Source organism: Zymoseptoria tritici, chromosome 14 (genome assembly GCF_000219625.1).
Source record: "Zymoseptoria tritici IPO323 chromosome 14, whole genome shotgun sequence".
In the NCBI taxonomy this organism is placed as follows: Eukaryota; Fungi; Ascomycota; class Dothideomycetes; order Mycosphaerellales; family Mycosphaerellaceae; genus Zymoseptoria; species Zymoseptoria tritici.
The window spans coordinates 173,790-193,932 of NC_018205.1; the positions used below are offsets into that span (position 1 = coordinate 173,790).

General features: G+C 47.9%; 4 protein-coding genes across 4 annotated transcripts; all 4 read right to left on the bottom strand.

The window, feature by feature from the left end:
- Nucleotides 1-4,101: 4,101 nt before the first annotated feature.
- MYCGRDRAFT_97554 (uncharacterized protein) lies at nucleotides 4,102-5,409 on the bottom strand (the record flags this gene model as incomplete). The annotated part of the gene is made up of 1 exon (XM_003847449.1): nucleotides 4,102-5,409. The coding sequence occupies one exon, from the start codon at nucleotides 5,407-5,409 to the stop codon at nucleotides 4,102-4,104; it is 1,308 nt and encodes a 435-aa protein (XP_003847497.1).
- Nucleotides 5,410-5,926: 517 nt separating this feature from the next.
- On the bottom strand, nucleotides 5,927-6,355 carry MYCGRDRAFT_106585 (uncharacterized protein; the record flags this gene model as incomplete). Its single annotated transcript, XM_003847448.1, has 1 exon — nucleotides 5,927-6,355. The coding sequence occupies one exon, from the start codon at nucleotides 6,269-6,271 to the stop codon at nucleotides 6,038-6,040; it is 234 nt and encodes a 77-aa protein (XP_003847496.1).
- A 7,341-nt stretch (nucleotides 6,356-13,696) lies between these two features.
- Nucleotides 13,697-15,794, bottom strand: MYCGRDRAFT_97555 (uncharacterized protein; the record flags this gene model as incomplete). Its single annotated transcript, XM_003847447.1, has 3 exons — nucleotides 13,697-13,822; nucleotides 14,108-14,773; nucleotides 15,597-15,794. The coding sequence occupies 3 exons, from the start codon at nucleotides 15,792-15,794 to the stop codon at nucleotides 13,697-13,699; spliced, it is 990 nt and encodes a 329-aa protein (XP_003847495.1).
- A 242-nt stretch (nucleotides 15,795-16,036) lies between these two features.
- MYCGRDRAFT_97556 (uncharacterized protein) lies at nucleotides 16,037-16,537 on the bottom strand (the record flags this gene model as incomplete). The annotated part of the gene is made up of 2 exons (XM_003847446.1): nucleotides 16,037-16,330; nucleotides 16,448-16,537. 2 exons carry the CDS (start codon nucleotides 16,535-16,537, stop codon nucleotides 16,037-16,039), a joined length of 384 nt encoding a protein of 127 aa, XP_003847494.1.
- Nucleotides 16,538-20,143: the final 3,606 nt, after the last annotated feature.

The window sequence follows — 20,143 nt, forward strand, 5'->3', positions numbered from 1 at the left end:
TACAGCATCCGAATTCACAGCATCCTCACGATTCATGACCTTCCACCACTGCGACCGCCGAGCCCACCAATCCAGCAAATCATCGAATACCTCGACATCTACAACCACTCCAGCTAACGACGAGCAACACCAACCGCAACTCAACCCTCCGCATCAGTTCTGCTGCATTGAAGAAGCAGCTTGTGTCTGACGAGGATCATTTGGTCCTACCGTGTACACTATCTTCTTCATCTGTAGCCCTCGAATATGAATGCATGGTTGACTGCGGCTGCACGGGTTTGGACAGTGACTATGCGCACATTCACGGTTTCACGATTGAAGCCTTTCCTCATCCTCGATCCCTCGAATCCTTCGATGGCACCGCCGTCGCTGATGTCACGCATGTGGCCAAGGCGACGATGTCTAACCATGGCCATAAGGAACGCATCTTCTTCTTCCTGGCCAAGCGATCGACATCATCTCGGCTTTCAACCGATTCCGTATCGCTGAAGGTGACGAGTGGAAGACAGCCCTCAAGACTCGACATAGCTTGTACGAGTACTTGATCATGCCCGTCGGGCTTACCAATGCCCCGTCCTCGTTCCAGAACTACCTTAACGACATCTTGACCTCTCACCTCGACGTGTCCTGCACGGCTAATCTGGATGATGTCCTTCTCTACTCAGAGTCACGCTCCGAGCACAACGCGCATGTGCGGAAGGTGCTGAGGCACTGCGCGCGGCAGGGTTGCGAGCTGACATCAAGAAATCAGAGTTTGAAGTTACCTTAGTCAAATACCTTGGGCTCGTTGTTCACCACCGGCATCCGCATGGATCCTGAGAAGGCGGACACTGTGCAACACTGGCCCACGCCTCGTAACGTGAAGGATGTTCAGGCCTTTATCGGCTTCGCCAACTTCTACCGACGCTTCATCAGGAACTTCTCACGCATCGCTCTACCGCTTACTAAGCAAACCAAGAAGAAGCGCTGACACCCCCGAGCCACGTACGGACCATTCGTGTGGTCTCCCGAAGCCCAGCAATCCTTTAATTCCCTTGAGCTCGCGTTCACTACCGATCCAGTCCTCGCGCTCTATGACCCTGCCCTTCCAATCATGGTTGAGACCGATGCCTCCGACCACGTCGTCGCTAGCGTTATGTCACAGCTCCGTCCGGACGAAGTCCATAGTAGGGTGTGGCGCCCTACTTCAGCAGCAAGATGTCACCAGCTAAGTGCAGTTACGAGATCTACGACAAGGAGCTGATGGCCATTATTAAGTGCTTCGAATTATGGCGACCTGAGCTTGAAGGTCGGCAAACTAATAAGCCCGCTCGCGTAATTACCAACCATCGCAATCTGGAATACTACATGTCTACCAAGCTCTTAAATCGACGTCAAACCCGTTAGAGCGAGTTCCTTAGTCGCTTCATCTTCGAGATCACATATCGCCCTGACGTGCAAGACACTAAACCAGACTCGCTGACACGGCGTTCAGCTAACCTTTCTATCGACTGACAATGATCCGCTCATCCTCTTATAACAGCATATTATGCTGAAGCCGCACAACGTCAACCAAGCCCTCCGATCCCTTTGTGTCTACAGCTGCCGCACTGTAACCAAGATCATCGATCCTGAACAACTGCGAGTTGCAGCCACCATTGCCTCCAAGAGCAACGAGCTCACCGACCTCGACGCGCTGCGAGCGTCCATCACCGACCACACCAAACTTGATGCTGGCGTAAAAGAGCTGAAGGACCATATTGCTCCGTGCCAGTTAAGGCCTCCGAGCTCCGGATATTACTATTGGACTGCCAGTTCGATGACGATGGCGCTCTACTTCTGGTGGCCAACTATGCGTGTTGATGTCGAGCGCTACGTAGCTCACTACCACACCTGTGTCCGCGCCAAACCCTCTCGTCAGTCCAAGGCTGGGCTGCTCAAGCCCTTGCCCTTGCCAACGACTACGTCACCGGACTGCCAACGAGCTTGCGAGGATTCGACTTCGACGCCATCATGGTCGTCGTCGACCGCATCACCAAGATGCGTCACTTCATCCCTATGGTCAATTGCGGGGATCAGGAGGAGCTGGACGCTCACCACATCGCCTACGCCTTCCTCGACCATGCCTGGGAACTCCATGCGTTACCAAGCACCATAACATCCGACCGCGGACCACAATTTGTATCATCGTTCTGGCGCTCCCTCTGCAACAGATTGAAGACTCACATGCTGTTCGGTCTCCTCCGCGAATTTGCAAGCCGCGTATATGCGGCTATATCTGGCTGTCTCATGCTCACTGCTACACCCTCCACGGCGAGAGGTGCGGGCACGTGAACGGCTGCGTAAAAAGCCCGACATGTCGCGAAGGTCTTGCCGAGGTCACAGTCGCCGGGCTGCTGCAAGTCGTCGACAGTCCAACTTTCGTCCGTCTGGCTAGGAAGTCGAGCGGGTTCACAATGGCTGCCAGATCAATGGTTTCTCGAGACAAAGTCGCTAACAAGACCAAAGCCTTCGCGCATGAGCTCGAGCCTTCGCCACCTCCGGAGACGTTCGTGAAGACTTCGACGGGAAGAACGCCACACTTATCACAACTACAACATACCGGTTCATTGATAGAGAGAAGAGACTGACAAAGTGATCACACGATCAATTCGACAGATGCCTTGCGGCAATCAGCGACACCACCGAGCATTGAAGTGCATACTTTCCACGACCCTCTTCGTCTTCGCAACGATCGCAATTGAAGCACCCGGCTCACACGCTCTTCTGTACGCCACTCTCAAATCATTCTGTCCGACTTCCGTGCCGCTACCGTCGTCGATCAAAGCGAAACGGTGATTCATGCAGCGCACAGCTGACCGCTGGTCATTTGAGAAATGACTCGAAGCAACAGCAAATCACTCAGAACCCAGCGGGACGAAGGTACTCGTGGCGCTGCACGTGCGGCTCAAAATCCGCCCCAGCGCCTCCAACGTCTTCGACATGTTGGACGTCGACCGGTATCTAGAGAATCGTTCGCGTCTCCCTCTCGGCAATTCCGGTCTCGGTCAACGAGGCAAACAGCACATCTACCACGAATCCTCATCTCACATTCCCAGATTATCAAGACTCCCGAGCTGTCCGGCTTACACCTCAACTTCTGCAAGTTCTCAGGATGAGTACATTCCAACGGGCGATCTATCAAACACATGATTCTCTCCGAGCCGACTTCCTTCATCACTGCGAGGTAAGCCCAGGAAACCGACACGACTTTCCCGCGCAGTGATGAAGATAACCCCACGCACCCGGATATGCTCATCACATCACGAGGGAAAAGACAGGCTAACCGCTTTGTTCGAGGCTCAAAAACCTGACCATGCGGTGTACCTGCGGACTTGAACATTGCGACCCAACAAGCACAGCGCCTACCATCCGAGCCGACTTTCCTCATCAGTACGACCACGTCGAGGAATCCGACACAACGTTTCTTCAGTCCTCAGTGATTCGAAGCAGATCCAAAAAGTCAGCGGCTCAATCTTGGACCGTGCAGTGCAGAAGCACCCTCTGCGGACCGACACATCGCGACCAACCCATCGAAAGACTTTTCAAAAGTACGTTACGTGGTGGAAAGACATGGGAATGTTTCTGAAATGGTCCTCACAGCAACAGATCCGCCCTCACCGGCGTTTCATCCGTCCTCGGTTCCGGAAGGACTTCGGGGGAGGACATGGATCTCCGACCCCTTGGCGTTTGATAAGGGTTGAGGCGAGTGGGGAGGGGAGGAGAATCATGGTGCGACTTGCTTGCGTTGTTTCGTCTGCGGGAGATTGGAGGGTTTCTTCTCCCCCGTAGCACCGTGGAAACAGGGCAAGTACGGGCGGCGGAATGATCGATAATGGAGTTCGAGGTCGCGATCCGGGTTGCAGGGGATTTCCGGCGGAGGGAGTGGTCAATAAGCTAGGTACATGTGCATCGTGTTATTAATGGATGTCATCAATGAAGCCTTGATATGACGAGCCTCTAGTAATAAAAGATGACTCCTCAACTCGTTGAGTAGTCCTCATCTCACTAGGCAAGCAAGCAGATCGATCTTTGATAATTCAAGCACAATTCTACTCTACTTGCCAAAGGCCAACGTCTCTCTCAGTCCTCCCCAACTGCGCCACGGCATCCATGCGTGTCCGCCGTCTCAATCCCACGCCCAAGCTGACGTCTACGCCTCCCGGCCTCCCTCTCGCTCCGCAGCAGGTGGCCCCAAGCCACGACGCCGGGACATCGAGCGCCGTCGAGTCTCGCTCCCGCCCACCGCCACACCGCTTCCTTAACCTTCCAATACGGCGCTAGGAGTCCCTTGGGGCCGTCGCCGCCCTGTCCATCACGACGTACAGCCGGCACGCCGTCGTCCTCGTCGCCGACGTCCTCCCTCTCCTCCGCTCGGCTCCAGCCCTGCAGCGACTCGCGACACTCGCTCCTCCCCGCTTGCGACACCCCCTGCAGTTCGTGCACGAGTACGTCCAGCCGCGGGAGGACGGTCCGCGTGATCATCAAGAAGTACTCCGCCTTGTTCCCCACCTCGTTCAACCTCTGGCGACCAAGGGCCGTGTGATGCGCCATGATTTGGTCGTAAGTGTTGAGGAAGCCGAGAGCGTCCGACGCGGCGCGGGAGTGGGCGTGGGCGTGGGCTTGAAAGGCGGTGAGGGCGGCGAGGCGGGCGTGGGCGGCGATGGTGTTGGCGCGGAGGGACAAGAGACGGCGACGGTGGTCGGGGTGCCAGCGAGAGGGGAGCTCGGCGACTTGGCGGAGGTAGAAGACGATGGAGGAGGAGGAGGCGGTGGGAGGGGCGTCGGGTTGTGCGGACGGGTGCGAGAGTTCCTTGGACAGCGTCTGCCAGGGGAAGTCATTCCAGGCCGTGGCGACGTCGAGCACATGAGGGCGTAGAAAGGTGGTGATGTTTTTGATCGTGGCCTCGATCTCGTAGGCGGTCTGCAGCGGGGTGGGGGCTGGGAAGAAGTATAGCCAGGAGCAGAGTCGACGGAGGGCACTGGGGTCGCTGCGGATGCCCTCTCGGGACTCCCAGTCGGTCGAGAGGATGTGCTGTGTCGTTGGGGTGGTCTCCGCGATCGCTGTGTCGAGGCGAAGCAGTTTAAGAAGGTACTGGTCCGTCCAGTCCACGAGATCTTGGGGTGCGGAAAAGCGTCGGTCGGGAGACAGGCGTGAGTACCACGTGTGCCAGCCTAGGTGGTCGGGACATGTCTTCTGCAGGTGCCAGATGCAGACGACATCGGAGGTGGGCCTCGAATTTTCCACGGTGACGATGTTGGCGATGCGGGTCCAGCTGCAGGGGCCATCGTCGGCAAGTAGGACAACGGAGAGGAGGATGACAGGACAGAGAATGTGGAGGGCGGGGAGCAGACTGAGGAACAGCAGGGCGCCGATGATGATGGAGTTCATCGCATGAGTTGATGATGAGCGGCAAGACGCCAGTTGAGGTCAGATCCGGTCTTTCTTCTTCTTCTTCTTCTTCGTCTTCTTCTTCTTCGTCTTCTTCTTCGTTCTTCTTCTTCGGTTCCTTTGTTCTTTGTTCCTTGTCATTTCACGCCCGCGTCCTCGTCATTTCGATTACATTCCAGCCGGTTTCAGGGCATCTCTGCATCTCAAAGCGGACGGATCGGCGAACGGAACATCACAAAAATTTGAAGGGACGATTGAGATGGGAGTCTTTCTTGAACGAGGAGATTGTAGGAAGAAGCAGGATCTGGGTTCTTTGCTGAGTTACAGCTTCCTTCCTCTCTCTCTCTCTCTCTCTCTCCCCCCCTCCCAAGCGATCAATCCAAGGTCGCCCGCCTCGGGATCCCAACTGGATGGATGAAACGATGGCGCCAAGTCGGGTATCAGCAGTCCGGCCCGTATCTCGACAACCATCAGACCCGAATTGTACAGACGACCAACTGGTGTGGATGGAGAGCATCGAGAATCGAGGATATTGGATATTCATGATAGCTGTGTGCAAGACAGAATGTAGAGATGGACAGTATGTTGTTTTGAGTTGGTGGATTGGTTGGAACCAAAAAGAACTCCATCACCTGTGATTGTCATGTCCCAAATCCCACCTTGCCTTGCCTGCCCTCACACTGGGCCGCCGACTTTTGCCGCTTCGTCCTCCCTCCATAGCACGCCGAGTCTGCCGCGGTGGAGACTCCCTCCCTCGTTTGTGCCGGAGAAGTCCTTGCGGACTCGTGCCGTGTTGTGTTGTGTTGTCCTTGCCACCGCACGCACGCAGACTGCGCCGCTGTTGGCCCTGCATAGTATCCATCTACTTGCTCGTTTTGCCACGGAGTTGGGTGCTGAGGAGGTGGAAGCTCATCTTATTGTCGGGAGGAGTGAACTTCGGTGGGCATGGTGGTGGTGGTGGTAATAGAAGCGGAGGAAGGAGAATGGATTGGTAGATTCCATTTCTAGTTCTAAGGTACCCAAGGAGTATGATGACAAAGCAGACTGCGGAGGACGGAGGGTCATGCCCTGTGCCTGTATCTGTTGTGATTGGACTTAAGCTAAGTAGAAGAAGACCTCTAATTAGCAGGTATATATTGTTATGCAGAGAGAATCTTAAGTATGAGATTCTTACTTTAGCTATCTATATGTGGGAATGCCTTAGCACTAGTTACGTGCACTTTACTAATAGTTAGTCTAATAATCTATAACACTCCCCTATTAGCAGCTGCATTATTACAAGCTGTCTGTTACCTAAATATAGTAGGTATTTACCTACTACGTAGCTAATGCTCGGCTTTAGCTTGTTAAAAAGCATCTTCTTCTAGCTTTTTTATTCCTCTACTTTATAATCTATACCTCTTATCTATTTAGCTAATTTATTAGCTAATCTATTATCTATCCCTTATAGCTATTAATAATATAATCTATATTACTAGCTATAGCTTCTAGAAGAAGAGCAGCTTTCTTTGTTTATAGGAAAACCTTTTAGTAAGTTATCGATAAAGCAAGAGCTATTAGTAGTAGAGATCTCCTATAGATCTACAAAGATAGTTCTATAGCATATTAGACTATATATTAACTTATTAGAGGAGAGATAAATAGACACTATAATAGAGTAAATGTTAGGGCTTAGGGTCCCTTCTCTTTTATAGCTTACTTTAATAACTTTATAGCTAAGCTTAATAAGGATCTCCTTACTATAGACCTTATTAATATAGTAATAGAGGAGCTGTATAACCTAAGGGAGTAGGCCTTCCTAGTAGAAAACTACCCTAGTCTAATAACTCCTAATCCTTAGGGATTTGTATTATACTATAACTAGACTCTTCTTAGCTAAATATTAAGCTCTAATAAGGTAGAGATAAAGTAGTAGTTAGTAGTATAGCATCCTATATATATTCTCCTTAAAATCCCTTCTTCCCTAATAGAAACTAATATTCTCCTAGGCTTTAAGTTAAGATTCTAGGGGAATTAGCTTAGTCTTTTAATAGTAGTTTTAGGGGGGCAGGCTATAGGTTCTAGGATATACTCTAATACTTTTAGGTTTCTATAGAAAAGTTTTCCTTTAGCTAGGTGTTTTTCTTATAGTTTCTTAGATGCTTTTATAGAGGTATATAGTTACCTCCTTTCCTTTATATAAATAAGAATAAAATAAGTGTTCTAAGTATTATGCTTCTTAGTTTTGTAATAAATAAAATAGTGTAATTCTAGGGAGGGAATCCTTCTTAGGTAGGAATGCAGGTATTAAGGCATAAATTTAAGAGCAATTTCCCTCTTCTTATTAAGGGCTAGTTAGTCTAGTAGTATAATTTCTAACTACAAATTAGAAGGTTATAGGTTTAATTCCTGTATTAGCCTCTCTTATATGTCTATATTAGCTGCCTAACATAGACATATAAGTATCTTTTTGCTAGATTTATAGATCTATATATTAGAGGATAGTATTTAGGGATTTTGGTTTTGTTAGATAGTCTGCAAGCTACATGTCTGTCCTTACAAACTCTACCTTAATACTCCCCTTATTATATTACTCTCTATAGTAATAGTTCCTAAGAGAGACATATCTTAATCTTTTAGAGTTAGTATAGTTTTCTATAAGGCTAATAGCTAATTAATTGTCTACTTTAATAAGGATAGTAGAAATGCTTTTAGCCTAGGTAAAGGGCTAGAGCTTATTAATAAGATTCCTTACCTAATTTACTTCTCTTGTTGCCTTAGTAAGAGAGAGGTACTCTGCCTTAGTGCTAGATAGTACTACTTCTTTCTATAGTTAAGATCTCTAAATAACTAGGCCTCCTGCAATTTTAAAGAGCATTCCTAAGGTAGACCTAGATATACTAGGATTACTAGTAAAGTTAGAGTCTAAGAATGCTTTAATCTGAATTTACTCCTTAGTTTTCCTATATATAAGGCACTTGTTAATTATGCCTGTAATATATCTCTAGATATATTTAGCTACTTAAATATATAAAGGTCCTAGGTTCTAAAGGAACTTTGCATAGTAGTTAATAGCAAAACTAATATCTAGTCTAGTATAGTTTAACAGATGTTGCAGTTCCCTAATAATCTTGTTAAAGAGATTATAGTCCTCCTTTGTTCCCTTATCCTAGAGGGGTTTAAGGAGGGTATTAAGGGGGTACTTAACACTCTTTGCATTGCTAAGACTATATCCTTAAAGTTTGTCTCTAGAATAGTATTCCTAAGAGACAGATATAGAGCTATCTTTCCCTTCCTTTAGGTAAAGTCTAAGAAAGACATTAGTATTAACAACCTTAATTATGTACTTCTGCTCTAATCCCTTAATTAGCTTGTTAATCTTATAGTTTAACTATCTAAAGATCTAGAAGTTATCTATATAAAGGAGAATAAGGATGCCTTTTCCTTAAAAGAGGCAAGTATTACTAACAGTTCTTAACAGACTAAGCTTTTAGAGAGTGTCTATAGCATCGTAATGCTAGAGAGCAGCTGCCTACTTAAGCCTATATAGTCCTTTCTTAATATATATAATGTACTTATAGGCATCTTTCTTAAAGAAATAAGCTCCCTCTAGTAGCTTAATAAAGATCTGCTTATCTAGGTTTAGATTTAGGAATGCAGTCTTAATATTAACTTGTCTCCTCTTCTAGCTAAAGTTAACTAAGAGGGACAGAAGTATTCTCCTTATTACAGCTCTTAGGGTAGGAGCAAAGGTATTAATATAGTTAAGTCCCTTCCTTTATATAAATCCCCTAGCTATCTATCTAGCCTTATACTTCTCTATAGTTCTATCTAGGAGTACCTTAATCTTAAAGACCTATTTCCTTATAAGAGGGACTCTCCCCTTAGGAAGGGTGCTAATAAGTTTCTATTTAAGGCATTCTGTAGACTTAAGTAACTTAGCTTCCTTAATAATAGCTTTCTCCTATTCCTTATAGTTAGATCTAGAGAGAGCTTCCTTAACTATCTTAGGATTAGATAGATTAGGATTTGTTACTTTAAGTCCTATCTTCTAGATCTTGCTATAGTCTTTTCTTATAACTAATCTTCTACTTCTTAAGAGTCTAAATGTGCCTAAGCTTTTAGGACTTACTTTATTACTTAATTTCTTAAATCTCTTAGGGCTTCTCCCTACTTTCCTCTTTCCTATAATATAAATATCTAGGAAGGGAGTTATAGTATAATCTTAGAGGTCTTCCCTTTTAGGGCAATTCTCTGCTAATACTTAATATTGTAGCTGTGTTAATAAGGCATTAGCCTGCTCCTAGAATCCCTTAGGACTTCCTTAGAATCCCTTAGGACTTCCTATTTCCTTAGAAACATGCTCCTCCTAAGCTAGCTAGGAGGCTTCTTTATACTTAGTAGCCTTTAGCTAATTAGGCTTAGACTACTTATATTAGTTATTCTAGGACTGTATATCTTAACCTAATATTTGCTCCCCCTAAGATGTTAAAAGGGAGGCTTAGTTTCTCTCTCTCTGTATAGTATTAAATATGTTCTCTACTTCTTAAAGATAAGAAGTAGTAAGAGGTTAGGTATCTTGCCCTTAGGCATCCTAGCCCTAATCTTAATCCTTAGTATAGATAGTATAGACTTCCTATTCTATAGTAATAGGTTGTATTAGTTATAGGAAACTCTCCCCTTAGAAGTCTAGGGTAGTAGGTATTATACTATATACCTTATTCTTATTATATGTTATATAAGGAGAGGTTACAATCTTATGCTAAAACCTAGTAAGGGTAGATAGTTTAAACTTCTAAACTATATAGTTAGTTAAAGTGTTCTCCTAGAATCCTAGATTCTAGTATTTCTCTACTCTAGGATAGAACTTTTATAAATTAGGTCTCCCCTAATTATATAGATATACTCTGCATCTAAATCTCCTAACCTTTATTAGATTAATATATAGAGTTCTAGTATTAAGATCTTAATTAAATTCCTAAAGAGGAATCTTGTTAGTTAATAGGTATACTAGCCTGTCGGTAAGGAAGATTATATATATAACTACAAAACTCTAGAGAGGGAGAGGTAGGCTAGAGTTAATTATTATTGCTCTTGCCTTATTAAGGATAACCTTATTAGATAATCCTGCAATTCTATTCTACTTAGGAGTATAGGGAGCTAAGAAATCCTATCTTAGTCCCTTATTTTCTGCAAATGTAATTAGATTATTATTGTTAAACTCTCCTCCTCTATCTAAGAACTAGATCTTAATTATCTTTTTATACTAGTTAAATGTCTTAGTAGTCTATTTCTTAATAATTTGTGCAGCTTGTAATTTAAGCTTATAGAAGATAGCCTATCTCCTTCTTAACTTTGTGTTAGTAATTATAAGGATGTACTTGCATCTAAAGATATCTAGTAGAAAGATTAGTCCTATAATATTAATATAGACCTTATCTAATAAGGATTAAGGTATTAGTCTTAGAGTTCTTAATACTACTCTCTATAACCTTATAAGCTTATATAGCTTATAGTGCTTAAGTGTAGATATGTTAATCTGCTTAAGTCCTTAGACTTAAGCCTTTATTATACTAAGAATCTTGTTCCCTATATAGCCTAGTCTCTAATACTATCTTGTTATATTAGCCTTAGGTATAGCAAAGGCTAGATAGGACATGTTCCTGTTAGTTGTAAAAGCAACTTTAGTACTCCCCTTAGAGAGAGAGACAGTTATATTCTAAAGGATTAGAACATTATAAGTAGACTAAACCTTACCTATCTTCTTATTATTCCTTAGAATGCATAAAGATAGCCTATCTAGGTAGACCTTATACTTTAGCTAGAGAGTCTCTACTAAGATAAGGTTGTAATTAGAGTTAGGAGAGTATAACACATCTTGCAAGGTAATGTTTAACTTATTCCCCTTATACTTTATTATAATCCTTATACTTCCTAAGTATGTAACTATGCTTTATCTAATAGCTTAAGAGAACCTAATTAGGGTTTCTAGGGGTTTAAGGTCTAAGAACTAGGACTTGTTATTAAAGAAGTAGTATAATATACTAGAATCCTAGATAGTAGTATTACTCCTTTGTATTCTAGCGGTAGCAATTGCTACTCCTGCAAATAAGCTGTCTAAATTAGAGCCTAAGCCTATATTAGAAGAGGAGATAGGCTTAATTACTATAGCACCCTTTCCTCCCTTCTTATTATATCTCTTGCTCTTATCTTAGGACTTCTTCTTGTCCTTATTAGATCCTCCTTTTCCTCTATATACCTAGGACTTTAGGGCCTTATTAGGGTACTTCTTAAAGTAATCTGTATTTATGTAGATATAATAGGTACACTTAGTATACTAATTATTATCTACTGCAATACCCCTAAATCCTCCTACTATCCTCTATATCTGTAGAGGAGATTCCTTAATTAATAAGGTAATTAGCTCTTTAAGAGTTATGTTCTTAATATAATAGGATTGTCTCTAGCTTCTTAAGTATTCTAGATAGTAGAGGCCCTAGATAAAGAACAGCCTAATCTGCTTATTACTAAAGGTAAGCTTTAAGACTAGAATGTTCTTAGACCTAGAGTATTATTCTGTTGCAGAGATGTACTTGTAATGCTACTTCTAGAAGTCCTTATAGTACTTCTAAGTATTTGTTCCTTAGATCTTAATGTTACTAATTCTAAGAATCCTTAGGCTATTATAAATATTTATAATTATAATAGGCCTGTAGGTAGCTGCAATAGTATTATATAGTTCCTTAGCTATCTTCTCTATATCCCTAAAGTTAGGCCTTAGAGATTAGTTAATCCTTTTGCTAATAATCCTATATATAATTAGGTTATACTTATACTAGACTTAGAGAGGAGTTAGTCTTAGTCTACTAGTTAGAATAGGTTTTGTTACTAGAGTGTCCCCTCCTTCTTTTTAGGAAGGAGTTAGAGCCTAGGAGGATAAAGCAGTACTCTCCTTAGTTAGTAGAGAGGGATATCTAACTTTAATTCCTAGCTTTAGTTAGGCAGGGCACTAGGGAATGTTATAAAAGACATAGCCTAACACCTCCTTATCTATAAGGGCTGCTTTAAGCATCCTTAACTAGTCTAAGAAGTTATTTCCCTTTCTTAGGACTTTATTCTCCTTCGTAGTCTTAAACTTATTAGCCTATATTGCGGCTATTGTTGTAACTAGCTCTTTCTCGGCTCGCTAGTTAACTGTCTAAATAGTATATAGTAAGGTTCTAGTAGCTGCGCTTAAAACAGACAATTCTTCCTTAAGTGTGTAGTAGTTACGCCGGGCTTATAACCTGTTATAATTAGACTTAAGCTAAGTAGAAGAAGACCTCTAATTAGCAGGTATATATTGTTATGCAGAGAGAATCTTAAGTGTAAGATTCTTACTTTAGCTATCTGTGTGTGGGAATGCCTTAGCACTAGTCACGTGCACTTCACTAATGGTTAGTCTGATGATCCACAACAGTATCGGCATCGACGACGTTGATGAGAGGTATGTCATGCCCGACAGCTTCTCGATCGCGAGCTTCGGATCCTCTCTAAGCTGCCACAAGGTCTCTTCTCGCATCCTCCATAGCGGTCTTCGTCTTTGTGTGCTCGTATGCCGTCAAGCTGAATTCTGCCCGATTCCCGCTCAAGGTAATCGACACAGTGTCTCGGATGTGCTGATCCATGCGGCGCAGAAACGACAGAATTTCATCGACTGCGGCGCTGTCGAGCTTTGTGCTGGTGTTGGGGAGGGAGCCTCCAGGTATGCGATTGTATCTTCCTGGCATGTCGTCAAAATCGCTTACAATGATTCCGACAGGCTTGAGCGCGGGCTTGGCGTGTTTGTCGCCAACATTGATGGCGGCCATGCCCGCGGTGACCTCTTCCACGTTCTAATACGGCCCATCGCTGCTGCTGTCTTCGGACTCCTCCTCAGACGAACACATGTTGTAATCCGAGAAGTCGTTGTGGCTGGACATTGTCGCTGGTTTGTAAAGAGTCACTTTCCTTTCGAAGATGGATAGCAAGTGGGAGTGGACTTGCTTCACCAACATATCAGGCCGTGGCAGGGCCTTGGTCGAGTGGTCGCAGGGTCGATGACGAGCACTCCATTCAATGGACTGGGCAGAAGAGACCCGGCTCTGCCCAGGATCCGGGCTCAGCATCGCCAATGAGGCGTACGGGCAGTGTGGACTGACGGACGAGTCGTTGGAGAAACTTCACGAGGCCATGGATCAGCTCGAAGAATTCCGCAGTGCAACTTCACTACAAGGCGAGCTACTCATCATGGTGGCTTTGGCCACGATTGCTCTGTACGAGAAGGGACTCAGAAGCGACATGCCTTGATGTACTTGATGTACCTACGATTCAACTTTGCTTCGACATAGAACACACCCGCGCGGTCGGAGACCGCCGTGGTGGCTGTAGCTTCATCGTCTGGGCTGTCGTTGTACTGGGTGAATAGGAAGTCGTGAGCGCAGGAGAAGACGAAGCGCGGTCAAAGCCCAAGACTTGACAGCATGACGGAGTTCAAACTATCATGGCGTGATAGAGCGGATCTCAAGACCGGAGACAGTGAGCTCAGCGACCTGCTCTGCCACGGTCGCGATTTCGCAAAATGGACAGCAAAGACCCATGCCACGCTGAGAAGGCTGGGCCTTGCTAGCTTTGTGTCATCACCGGAGACTACCAGACGACACAGAACGGACCAAGCAACAGCGAAGGCCGCCATCCTTACTCGCGTTGATCCCTCCGTCGCGTCGAGCATCCGGAGCGACGCGGCGCGTGCCGCCAGATGGTCTTGATGTGAATTCTGAGGTCGAGGTGAGGGTGGTGAGATCGAGGTGAGGGTGGTGGCCGAGGGGTGTTGGACAGGTGGTGCAGTCTGCGGTGTGGGTGTGACATTTCTTTCTGTCGAAGATGCGGTAGGTGTGATTGTTGGCAGGATCCTTGGTGTCGGCATAATGGAGGTGACGGCGCCGTCGCAGTCTTTGGTGATAGTGGAGACCACGTAGACTTGTGGAGGGATGGGAATGCTGGCGGAGTCCTCGTCGTCTTCCTCTGCACTGCCATTGGCGCTCTCGTCGGTAGCGATGGACTGCATGTCTTCATCCTCAGCCTCTTCTTCATCGGCAAAACTATCGTTAGGTAGCAGGAAGGGGAACTTCAGCATGAGCCAAGACCACCACAACACTGTCGGCGTCTGTGTATTCTTCTCGCCGGAGATACGCAAGGTATGAGTGCTGGTGGGATTCTTGGTGATGGAATAGGTCATCGCTATGAGGATGAATGAGGTAAGGACGCCGTCCCTGTCTTTGGTGGTGGCGGTGACCACGTAGACTCGTGAAGGAAGAAGGAATCGACCACGAATGAATCGTATGCTTTCATAGAAACCTGTGTAGTTCTGCCGAGTCCAGAAGTATGAGCAAAAGGGCGGCCGTTTCTCCCGTTAGATGTCTAGATCACGAGTTCCGGAGAACGCCCACCATCTCGTGATCCATCTCCTCTTCGTGATCGCCGCGCAACCGCGTCTGGCCACGGGTTTCTGAAGCTCCTACACCAGACATCTTTGGCTTCATGTAACAGTTTCATACCCCATGTGGCTTTGCTCCTTCTGCCGCTCGTCTTCAACTCTATTGCACATCCTACAACAGATATGCCCATTCCAAGTCATTGGCAAGAAGCCCCGCGTTTGTACGAGTTTGAGGGATGGGCCAGGAAGTGTCAAGCAATACGCGTGTCGCAAGCAATACGATATCTGACCCGCCTGATGGTGTGAGATCCTGAACAGGGATGGCACTGTCCTTCCATCCTCGCTTGGAGGACAAGATGGCGGTATCCACGAGGATGAAGAGGGCAACCCTCTAGAGAGAGATACATGCCTGTGCTGGGCCTTCGGACTCATGAGCGTTCCCTGCTCAGCTTGGTACGAGCTTGACGACCTTGTATGGCTACCTCTAGTCTTCAGAGGCACTCGCTTCGGCGGAATCTCCGCTGCAGGCGGATCGTCAGGTCGATGAAGTTGGACGCCGTAGCAGCCGCTTCTCCAGTGTTCGGTTCAGCTTTGATCCTCCTCTGTCCGTCATTGCCACTTGTGCGGTTATGTACGTCAACCCTTTCCTTTCGACTCTGGTCTCCGCAAGATGGCAGTATCCACAAGGACGAAGAGGGCAAAGACGTCATCCACGAATTGTCAGTATCGCATCAACGGATGCAACCATGCTCACGACTGGCGTGATTACCGCACACCTATGAGGACGTTGCGCTCGGTGTCCATCAGCTCGTAGGTGTAGCGCGCCACCCTGCGCTGAGCGGGCGCGGCTGTCGCGCGGTCGAGGTGTTCGGCTCTTGCGTGTCTTGCTCGCGCTCTTGCGCTTCTTGAGCTCCATGTCGTGATCGTAACTTGGCTCATCCTCGCCAATCATCTCTTCATTCGTTTCATCCCCTGCTCCATGTCCTCCACCCCTCTGGCCATCTCCTCAATAATGTCTGCTGGCACTAGCATGTAACATCGACCTCTGGTGAGGATCTCGAAGGCGGGACTGATCATGTTGATAAAAAGATGTCAGCGACGTCGAGAAGACATTGTTTCTCTTCATCTTCTCAGTCAACGGAAGAAGTACACCAGCATTCTTCAAGCTTGGCTACGTTCAATGCTCAACATCATCTACAGCCCTAGTAACGACTCGATGGCGACAGTGAATGTAGAGAGCATGGCTATACCACTGGCTGCATAGCTTATGCATTGTGGGAGAGAAATGCCGAGCTGGAGGTCGAGATCACTCTGCTCTGTCACACTCAGTATGGGATCGGCAATGCGACAATCGCGCCGGATTTGTGCTGTTCCAGGGCCTCGTTCGACGCAGGCGGGACCTATCACTCGACTAATCTCGACCAAAACAGTCCCGCTCCTTCCGATCATGGCGGATGGCAAGGCATTCGGATGCCATACGAGGACCAGCTGGTGGCAAGCAGTACCATATTTAGCATGTCTGTTGTAGTTGCATTTGCTCACAACTGCTCGGTGGACAAGATGGCAGTGTCCACAAGGACGAGAAAGACGACGATGTTGACTGACGGTGGCATTGTTCGTGTAGTTGCTGGTGAAGGTGGTGCAGATGCAGACAAAACGGGAGATAATGGCGCTGATGAATCTGGTGGTGGCCATGGTGACAGCGTCGTAGTAGTTGTAGCTTCATCGTCTGAGCTCGTAAAGGCTTAAAGAAAAGCTCCTGCTGAGTTGATTTGCAAGGCTGCGCGTGACTTTTGGAGGCAAACAGCAAACCGGACTTCCGCCGATTCTTACAGCCGCAGCCGCCGTAGGCGTGGGCTTGAAGGCAAAGAGCAGTCGGAACAACTTCCGCCGATTCTTACAGTCTGTCGCAGGATTCGCAAGGAGGCGCTGCCGGTGTTCTTCTCTATGGCACGCTTCAGTGAGTCTTGCCTCGATGCAATGCCGGACAACAGCATTCCGGAACTGCGGACCAGACTCATGAGCTTGAACGGCAGCTTGCCTGCTGGAATGTTGCAGCACATCCGGCTGTTCGAGGCTTCCGCACAGCGCCTGTCGTTCGGAGGCACAGATCTCAACTTCTGCGCAGTGTCCATACTCGCCACCGCGAATAATGCGGGTGGGGAGTGTGGACCAAGAAATGAGCCGTACGAAGAACTTCACAAGGGCATGGATCAACTCGGGAAGTACGCCGGCGTGCAGCGCGACCTCACGTGGAGAAATCCCTCGTCGTAGCTTGAGACGCGAATTTTACCACGAGATGAATCTCTGTGGGAGGGCAGCTAGGCGGACAGCTCGAGGATTCTGCCATAGAGTGAAGTGCCTCGGTGACGCGGAGGAGTTCGGTCGTGAACCACATGGCGAGCATTCCGTCCATACCGCCTCCACTGCCGGAGTCCAGGCGCGCAAGGTGACGTTGGTAAATGAAGTGGCGCCACCTTGAAGCAGCGAGTCGGACGAAGGTAGGCCGGCCAAGGGAATCAGGGCAAGGGAGTCAGTTGAAGGAGGCAGCTGAGAGGAGTCAGGTAGAGGAAAGATGGCATGGAGAGGTGAGGTGAGGTGAGATGAAAGAGAAAGTCAGAGGTCTTAAACGAACCACAGCCATGGTTATGGGTCGAACTAGATCAGCACCACCGTTGGATATTGCTAGAGTGTGTGAGCTGTTCATCATCTATAGCCCGCGCGTACAGGCCGCGTGCTCCAACTCCACCGTGTTAGCACTTGACAGGATGCTTTCATTCTCCTTGCAGGCTCGCGGGGTAATGCTCACGGCGTTCTTGGTCGTTGCCGTTGCGGAGGAGCTCGAATTCGTATTTGGAGAGTCGATCTCCGGCTACGCTTTGCAGTTGGACGGTGAAGCGAGCCTCTGGGCGTCGGAGAAGAATTGGAGGTGAGTAGCGGGGGATTCATCGACGGTAGTAGTGCCAAATATGCTTCTAGAAAAGTCGTAGTAGGGGCGAGGAGTTTGGTCAGTGGCGCACGGGCAGACGGCGCCAGGTTAGAGAGAAGTTGTCTCGAGGGTCGAGGGAGTCGTGGTAGGTATGGAGTAGTGGTGGATGGTTCGGTTGGTGTGTAAGTAGTATTGCCGCGATCGCCGACGCACTCGGTCTGGACTGCTGGTCGTCTCTACCGCCAGAGACAGTGCTATGGACATCATAACGACGAGAGAAGATGTCGATTGAGAATGGACAGCGTCAGTACCCGGCAAATTCGCACACACGGGCCATGGTGCTCAAACTTCGATGCGACGACGCCAACCTGGACGGACGAAAGACGACATTGTCGGCAGTGAAGTCGAACGGTGCGCAAGTTCCGGACCTGAGGTTGTAGTGTGATCTTCGTGCTGTCGTTCAAGCGGCCAAGGGTGCCCTCTCCTTCCAGGCCTGGACCTCAGCCTCCAGATTTGCAATCCTGATATCCGAGATCATCTCCTCCTTGGCCTTCTTCGTCCGGTATTTGCGACGTCCAACTTTTACTGCATGCTTGACCGCCGCAGAGTCGATCTCGTCCGAGCCTGAAGATTCAAGAGTTGATGCCGTCGGAATGTTAAGCAAAGCTGGAACAGAGAGTGAGTCCTGTCCGCATTAAACAAGCTCGCAGGTATGTTTCGACGTGGGAAAGGTCGGCTCTGGCAAGTTCAACTCCATTAAAGTCGAGCAGCTGATCCGTGAGCTCGACACTCTCCATCAAGGGCCAGCGCGTCTTTGTTACGTGTTTCACAAAGACGCGACGGCGTGTTGGAGGGTCACCGGTTTGTCGCGTCTACGTCTTTGCATCCATAACACAAGATTGGAACCAGGCACGGTCTGCGTAGTGTGGCTTCTTCTCTCACTTGATGTGGTTCTTCTTCTTTTGTTCGTTGTTGGGGGTAGGATCTCTCCTCTCACTCGCCCTGCTTCTTCTCTGACTCAATGTGGTTCTTCTTCTTCTGCTCGTTGGTGAGAGTCACGGCACTTCTTCTCCCACTCGATGTGTTCCCTTTTCTCCTGTTCGTCTTCTCCCCGAATGAGTGTCCTTGTTCTTATCATGGTCGGAGACATCGACCTGCGTCACGGCGCTTCTCCGCTGACTCGATGTGGTTTTTCTTCTTTTGCTCGTTGGTGAGCCGTGCCTTGTTTGAACTCGCCAAATACCGAGGTGGCGGAGGTATAGTGGACGTCGAAAGCCGCATGCCGCGTGTCGAGCCAGCGGAGGCAGGTCGACTGGATGGCGGCTGGTGTAGAGGCATACCCTGTCGTCTGTGATGCCGTTGCGTGTGGTTCAAGTTATCTCCGGCAGACGATGGAGTAGATGGTCTATATCACCGCGAGACTTGCGCCATGGATCCCGATTCGGTAATGGTCGTCGATGTTCTTGCACTGCCGAAGAGTAAATTATGGGGTTGACCTCGAAAATGACATGGAAGAGCTTGATCCTGCTTGCGGAGGCTGGTCTGGAGCTGCTCGGAGAACCAGCCTTCCAGTCTGCTCGCCGTCCAATGCGCTCTCGTGTTCGGCCCGTCCTGTAGATCCAGCTCCCTGCCACAACTTAAAGTCTTCCAGAGAGGTTTGGAGCACAGAGTGTTCGTCCAAGAAGCTCCCAACGATGCAGTCACGGCCGCTTTCTGCCTCCACACAGCCATGACTTCATCTTCCTTCTCGTCGTCGACATTTGCAGAAGCTGCTAAAGTCTGATGCCTTTGGAAGAGGAAGGATAGCGCCAGCAATACGATGTCCCCTCCGACGACGACCCAGTTATTTATGCGCGCTTCGTAGATACACTTCAGATTTATGGATCTTCCTTCCAAGCTCCGGGTCAAGATTCATGCTCTGATCCCACAAATGATGGTCACTCGGGGGGCGTGGCACGTTGCTGAGATCGCAGTCGGCGTTGCTGATGGCGTGGAAGTCGACCGCACAGTCGTCAATGGAGCAAAGGTCGAAGCAATGCGAGACGTGTCAACCCCAGCGTCTTCGTGACCATGAGTCCAGACGACTTGGCAGAAGAACGTTCGCTCCCGATCTCTGTTGACGACCGTGTCGACGGCTTGCTTCCTCCTCGGCCGTGGATATGTTGGTGCCCATGATATTTGAAACCCTCAACATCTCCTTCCGACCTTGTCGCTTGCTCACCATCTTCCGGTGTTTTCGAAGTGTTCGGTGCGTCGCCGTCCAGAATAAGTAATTGCTGCCGCAGTATCCACGATGACCAGTGTGTGAAGCGTGACAATTCATAGGGCGCTTATGGGTGGAGGCAGAGGCGCGACTCTCCAGACTGACAACG